The sequence below is a fragment of the Hordeum vulgare genome, chromosome 7H (assembly GCF_904849725.1).
Source record: "Hordeum vulgare subsp. vulgare chromosome 7H, MorexV3_pseudomolecules_assembly, whole genome shotgun sequence".
Lineage (NCBI taxonomy): Eukaryota > Viridiplantae > Streptophyta > Magnoliopsida > Poales > Poaceae > Hordeum > Hordeum vulgare.
In genome coordinates, this window is record NC_058524.1 from 204,609,691 (window position 1) to 204,617,141 (window position 7,451).

General features: G+C 45.5%; 1 protein-coding gene across 1 annotated transcript; it reads left to right on the forward strand.

Annotated features, from left to right (window-relative positions):
- The first annotated feature begins 1,463 nt into the window (after positions 1-1,463).
- LOC123412495 (squamosa promoter-binding-like protein 16) lies at positions 1,464-7,054 on the forward strand. Its single transcript, XM_045105441.1, has 3 exons — positions 1,464-2,255; positions 5,354-5,484; positions 6,245-7,054. The coding sequence occupies exons 1-3, from the start codon at positions 1,852-1,854 to the stop codon at positions 6,892-6,894; spliced, it is 1,185 nt and encodes a 394-aa protein (XP_044961376.1). The 5' UTR covers positions 1,464-1,851; the 3' UTR covers positions 6,895-7,054.
- The last annotated feature ends 397 nt before the right edge of the window (positions 7,055-7,451 follow it).

Sequence of the window (7,451 nt, forward strand, 5' to 3'; positions counted from 1 at the left end):
ACGAGGCCCGTCGCCGCAGGAGCAGAACGTGGAAGGAGAGCAGGCTCCGCCACGTACGTACCACCACTGACATCCAGATCACGAACCGCGGTACGTACAGATGTCCGGGATAGGCAGCCGCGTCTCCGACATCTGCCTGCCCGTGCATTTCACGCGCATGGCATTTCCCTCTCAAAATCCACCGTTACGTACTACGCCCATCCAACGTTATTTTGGGTTTTATTCACACCGTCGCATGCAAGGACATTTTTTTTTAGAAGAGCAAGGAGGCCTCTTCCCGGGTCCATTTCATCGATGAAACCAGCAGATTAGCATGCAAAGACTTTAGGGCGCTCTTGCTGGCTACTAGCATCCGTTCGTAAAAAAAAAAAGCGGGCGAATAATTGTCATTTCAAAATGCGCTACAAATAAAGAAAAAGGAGGCAGCAGCAAAGACGGACTCCACATGCATGGCCAATCATGTTCCCACGAGAACTTTCACACGTATATTTGCCGGTGCAATGTGTCACCCACTATCATCGCCTATCCCGAACCAAAGACCTAAAAAGAGCAAACAAACAAGCAGCATGTCACTCAGAGGTCTCGTTTCCTTGGCTCCCATCATCAAATGAATCCATTTCTCGGGGCAAGGTCTGGTTGTAGTAGTACTATTATATTTATACAGTATGATTATTACGCGTGACTAACTTTTAATAAAAACAAGTGAAAACAACAAGCAACAACCCTAGACTAGTAGAGTAGTAGGAAGGAACAGCTCCGTTTTGTTTCTAGACTAGGCTAGTGTAATGCTTGCAACTGCAAGCTTGCCACTAAGGAAAAGCCCAGAATACAAAATGATTTCATTGATATCACGGCACAAATGTGTGGCTCACGACCTGCCAAACAAGGAAACAACCTGTGGACTGTGGTCGGCTTGATTAGCTTTAGTGATGCGTGTGTTATTTTAACCTGTTGAGCCATGCAGAAAGGAAGTGGTCAGCTAGGCCGGCTAGGGGCAACTTGTGTTTCTGATAAACATGCATGCCCCCTTCAGACAGATAGCACTTGGCCAAGAAAATATTCTACTTATAAAATCAGACGATCCCTCCCGTGTAGTATACGTACCAGTAGGAAAGAAGAAGAAAGGTAGTAGTAAAAAAACCAAACCTCCAATAATTGTAGCACGACCCTTCCATGGCAGTGTTAAAGGCGAACATGGCCCGTCTCCATGCCTGTCAGGGATTGAATGGCTGCAACCCCAGCGACACAAATCATCTCTCTCCCTCTCTCCCTCTCTCGGCGCAAGTACTTGTACTGACAACACCCCAGCTTAGCTTGTATTGTTGGCCCATATCTTTGTTGCTCGTGGCACCCTCCCCGGACATTGGACGGGCGCCATTGCTGCTGTTTTTATTTGACATCTTTTGTTTGGTGCGGCAATTAACCCACAGATCCAGCGCCCGCTACCGCTAGCCAGTAGCCAGTGGGTGGTATGGTAGCCTAGAGTAGAGAGTAGAGACGGTACTGCTGCCAGGCAGCCTCCTTGCAAAACAGCCACCCTCGGCAGCTCGGAATGAGAGGGACAGGGGTGAGAGCGAGGGGCGAGGCCGAGGCCCAACACACAAGCACAAGCTCCAGACAGCGACCCGAGTTGCCTTTGCCTGTGGCTGTGTGGGTGTGTGGGAGATGAAAGCGAGGGCTCGGCCATAACTAGGGATCGAGCTACTGCCCAGCTAGCTGCTCCTGCTCGGCCTAGGCCTACGCCAACCGGGCTCAGCTGAGGCTGAGGCTGGCTTGCGCTGTACGCGTCCGTGTCCTCCGCGCGCCGGCAGGGGGTGACTACGTGAGCGTGAGCGTGAGCGCGAGCGCGGCATGGACTGGGATCTCAAGATGCCGCCCGGCGCATGGGACCTCGCCGACCTGGAGAGCGACGCCGCGCCGGCGCCGGCCGGTGGCATTGCTAATGCGGAGTGCTCCGTGGACCTGAAGCTCGGCGGGCTCGGCGAGTGCGGCGCTGCCCCGGACACCCGCGGCCTCGGCAAAGCGCCGGCCGAGGCGGCGGCGTCGCCCAGCGCGGCCAAGCGCCCGCGCGCGTCGTCGGGAGGCGGCGCGGGGCAGCACCAGCAGTGCCCGTCGTGCGCGGTGGACGGGTGCAGGGCCGACCTGAGCAGGTGCCGCGACTACCATCGCCGCCACAAGGTGTGCGAGGCGCACTCCAAGACCCCCGTCGTCACCGTCGCCGGCCGCGAGATGCGCTTCTGCCAACAGTGCAGCAGGTAATTGTTTCACCCGCCAATTCTCTTCCAACCACGCCACCACCCGCCGCTTAGTAGGAGATGGAGCAAATCAAATCGTAGCTCTTCTTCTTTTTTTCTTTTTTCGCATCATCATCATTCTCTCTACACTTTGCTCATCCATCCCTTCGTCGTCCGTCCACCGATCCATGATCAGATCGCTACCGTGACATTATATGGTTTCTTTTCCCTCTCTTTTTTCTTTTCTTTGTTTGAAGTTGAACACAATTCGGCATGTCTCGTATCGAGGATGCACTTGTTTACCTTTCCCGGCATCATGCCTGGCCTCTCGTTTGCTCCTGTCACCCTTTATCATGGCAGCTTGTGTTACCTGAATTATTGCGACGCTTTTTCTTTCCGTTTCGCCCCCCCTCCTACCACCGCTTTTACGCTGCTCAGAGCTTGTTGGACTGGAGCAATTTGCTCCTCCGTCAATTCCTATCAGCACAGCTTTTGCACTGCTCAGGATCGCCCCCACCACTTTCTGAATCCTGGCCCTATTCATGAGAGTTCAGCACTGCACAAAAAGCTACGTACATTGGCTCTCCATCTGCCAAAGATCAAGATCGCACGGGCGCCCAGATGATCATCAATCGATCAGCCTACTGAATCTGTCCCTGTCTCTGGTTTCCAATTGCCGCGTTAAATCTTTTCCCAAGGTCGGTTGTGTTGTGTGGTTTTTTCTCGGTGCGCAACACTGTTCTGATATCGGTTTCAGCAACGTGCCGCCTCGTGATCGACGATAACCCGGACGGACGGAAACGCCTGATATGATTTGCCCGCGCCTCCTTTCCCTTTTCCATGTGCAAACTAGCTAGAAATAGTTGGATCCATGTGCATTTCCTGTGGATTTCCTGGCCGCGACAGCATGTTTTGTGTGGGTCTGGGACTGTCCATTACTTAAACATGGCAGGTATATCCGGCCTGCCTCATTCATCACGCGCCAAGAACTGGCCTACCACCACCCGAGGCCTCTGTTTCAAACGAAAAGGCCATGCTAACTCCCAAACCTAGAAGGTTTATAGTACCACTACATAAGTGCTTACACTGCAAAATACAGTGTGGACGAATCGAGGCATTTCCGTACGATAAGAGGAGGACCATGCGTGCATGTTCACAGTCCACGGATGCATGTATACTGTATTTTCTAAGCCGAGGTTGTCCAGGCTTGCAACCAGCTGAGGACCTGAAAGTTTTTCATTTTTAGTTTCATTAAAAGGTTTAATGGTTGTGCCAACTTTCGCAAAATAAAATAAAATAAAATGGTAGTGCCAACTGAACATGATCTATCCTAAATATAGGGCAACACCAACCCATATAGTGTGATCTAGTATTCTAGTGGTTCGGTTGATGACCACGAGAAAAATGAGATCTGTATAAGCTCTTGCATCCTGGTCAATTTGGAATTTGGACTTCATGGGAGCCCTTATAGCAAGTTCTTTTAATTAAGATAAACCATTTCTTAAAAGTGCAGGGTGAGATCCTACTAATCATGTTAAAGTTTCATTGTCTACGACTCTACGTTGTGGGAGAGCATTTCTAGGTCATTTAAGTATCGTGCGGTCGTCCTCGGAAAAGGAAAACAAGACGGGTATTATATCATGATAATATCTTACTTTTAAACGTTAGTGTCAGCGTACTAAATAACATATGAAAATTTGCTTATTTTTTCAGGTGCTTTGGGACCACTTGACTCTGTTTTTATTTGACTTCTACTTGTGCAATTATCATTCGAAGATAGCTTCACTGTATTTGTCTACATGTGTTAGCCATAAGACTGAGATAATCACATTCTATGAGCACAACTAGTTGGATCAAATTTGTCACATTTTTTATTTAAGAAAAAATACAAGAAAGATTCAGGTGTCCATTTTTTAAATGTAGAATGTATATCCTCTAACCGGAACTTGAACCATCAGTATTATTGTTATTTCGGATTCTAGTCTCTTGCATTATTTCTTGCATTTGTAATATTTTCGTATCTTGGTCCACTTTAAAGTACAGTTGTGTTTATTCTCATTTTAATCTTGCTGAACAAAGTAGACGATTCTGTTCTATCTTTACACCTTTACAACTTGATAGGCTGCTAATGTGTTCCTCTCATCATTTTATTGCCTTGATTCATGAATATCTTACCCAGTGGGGACAGTTTCCAATCATTGATTGATCCGGCAGTTAGTGCAGATTTTATAAATTAAGTGCGCACATTGTCCCAGCAAACTTGCATGCTTCTATACATATGGTTTCAGACACACTATACTGTGGTCCATGTTCAACAGGCATTGCAATATTTTTGTCTGCCGTTGACAAATCTCAGGTACAATTTTTTTTTTGATAAAGAGGTACAATATTTTTATCTAAGATAAAGGCCCCAAGCACTGAAAGGAGTGATTGACAGATGAATTAAGTGGTCCCTTTGTGTACTGTACATTATATATTCCAACAGTATGCGTGAAGAATATTAAGTATTCTGACAGTATATAGTTTGGTGATTTCAGCGAGAGCATATATTTATATTTCGAAACACGTGCCTAACTACCTAGGAGCATCTTATCTTGTTATAAAATCATGCTAGGATAAGGAATATCTTATTTAGTTTTCAACAAAGACTAGCAATGTTGTCTCTCAGGACTTAAGAGCCAAGGAAAAAGCTACTTCCTATTTAAAATCTTAGTTGGTGTGTTCTTTAATAAAGAAGGGAGCATGAGACCCCAGCATTACAGAAAGCGTCAAGGATAACAGTGTGTTGTTAAGTTTTGGATAAATGTTCTAAGTTATGGAACATTTTCCATTCTCATTTTGTTAACTCCCTATCAGATACTTGGGAGTTGATATTATCCCTTTATTTTTGACAGGAAAACTCTTGAGGTATTGCTTATTCACTTCTTGTAGCGGTAGCTATGCTTTTCGAAGTTGCTGGCAACACACAAAATTGACATGTTTGTATATCAACATTCAGCATGTTATACAGTTTACTGTTCAGCACTGCATTAGCTTAATTTCCTGGTGTTGTGGCCTGATATTAATCCTTCATGCATAAGCAATGATTGGTGTCTTGATCATGAGTTTTATTTACTTAGGTTTCACCTGCTTACGGAGTTTGATGAGGCCAAACGCAGCTGTAGAAAGCGTCTTGATGGGCACAACCGTCGCCGCAGGAAACCGCAGCCGGATCCGATGAATTCTGCAAGTTTTATGACGAGTCAACAAGGTTACATTTTTTTACTACTGCTCTATATTTTAACAGTTCATACATGATTGGAAATATGGAATTGTCTGTCAGACATATTGTAAATCATTACTCACCTAGCATGTTGACCTATTGCATTGACCTTCAGTACCTTCCAGCTTGTAAACCACCCCGTATAATTCTTCACCAAGTTGCACATTTGAACCTTATTCAGCAGTTTTCCTTCTATAAATTAGTCGCAAGTGGGATTAGTATTCAGAACGAACAAGGATAACACCTTAGTTACCCATATAACCTACCTAATTCATAAAGGCTGGATGAAGTGTAAATAAATATAGAGTCAAAGTTTTAATTCATTAGGAAAAAAGCCACTCTTTACCTTCTTCACAGTTACTTCCTCCGTTCACAAATACAAGATGTTTTGTATATTTCAATATGGATTACATACATACGGACGGAAATTAGTGAACAAACAAAGTAAAACGTGTCTATATATACATCGATTCACAAAAAGGTTAGGACATCTTATATTTGTGAACGGAGGGAGTAGAGTCCTAGTGCCTGAAACACTCATATATTACTCCCTCCGTAAATAAATATAAGAGTGTTTAGATCATTAAAGTAATGAAATGAAACACTCTTATATTTTTTTTACAGAGGGAGTAAATGTTAATTTTTGATAATGCCTGAAGAAAGATTTTACTCATTCTATCTCCATACGTATCTGTAGCATTTCCATTATCTTCTTACCACAACCAATTGACATTTTTGCGAAACCCAGGAACAAGGTTTCCATCATTTCCAACTCCAAGACCGGAGCAAAACTGGCCAGGGATCATTAAAACTGAGGAGAACCCCTATTACACACATCAGCTCCCTCTAGGCATCAGTAACAGGCATCATTTTGGTGGCTCTACATCTACTTTCGCGAAAGAAGGACGGAGATTTCCTTTCCTACAGGAGGGCGAAATAAACTTTGCCACCGGTGTGGCACTTGAGCCTGCAGTGTGCCAGCCGCTGCTCAAGACGGTAGCTCCTCCCGAGAGCAGCAGCAGCAGCAGCAAGATGTTCTCCGATGGTCTGACTCCGGTGCTCGACTCGGACTGTGCTCTCTCTCTTCTGTCAGCTCCGGCAAATTCCTCCGGTATCGATGTTGGCCAGATGGTCCAACAGACTGAACACATCCCCATTGCCCAACCTCTGTTCTCCAACCTGCAGCAATTCAGCAGCTCGTCCTGGTTCTCGCGCACCCAGGCTTCCACCGGCACCGTCTCAGCGACCGGATTTTCCTGCCCCGTGGTGGAAAATGAGCAGCTGAACAATGTCCTAACCTCGGACAACAATGACTTGAACTACAATGGGATTTTTCATGTCGGAGGCGAAGGCTCCTCAGACGGCGCTCCGCCATCTCTGCCCTTCCCGTGGCAGTAGTTTTCAGTGGCTGTTCATGTGTTGCTTACAGTAGAGCGCATCTTTTCTCCCTAGTGATCAACATTTGCTTCTGTTCAATCTGAATCATTCCTTTCACTTGTATTCCTTTTACTTGCCAGCATTCGTGTGAACAGATTCAGCATAAATCAATTCCTCGAAATCTTATGGTGTCAAGTGACAACTGTGGTACTTTTTTTTTTCTTAGAAAAGGAGGATAAGGAGCATGACCCCCGGCCTCTGCTTCTGAAAGATGCATGCAATCACTTTATTAATTATTTATAAAGATCTTACAAAATAATATATCAGTGTGTCTCAAGCCACCATCTTAACAACATACGTCGCTACTCTTATTCATTGATGAAAGGGTGCTGAATGTCAGAGCCGAATACCAAACATATATCGCAACAAAGCCTAACATCTAAATACGGATGCCCTCACCAAGTCACATAACAGGTCTGGGGTCCAAGCAGATCTGACATACTCTCATAGGTCGTCGCTGCCGTCTTCCATCAATTCATCTTAAGAAAATGACTTCTATACCACTGAGGCAAGCATCA

Coding starts and splice junctions, on each gene's coding strand:
- LOC123412495 (XM_045105441.1), top strand. CDS start 1,852: ATGGACTGGGATCTCAAGATGCCGCCCGGCGCATGGGACCTCGCCGAC. Junction 2,256..5,353: donor TTCTGCCAACAGTGCAGCAG/GTAATTGTTTCA, acceptor TTATTTACTTAG/GTTTCACCTGCTTACGGAGT. Junction 5,485..6,244: donor TTTTATGACGAGTCAACAAG/GTTACATTTTTT, acceptor TGCGAAACCCAG/GAACAAGGTTTCCATCATTT.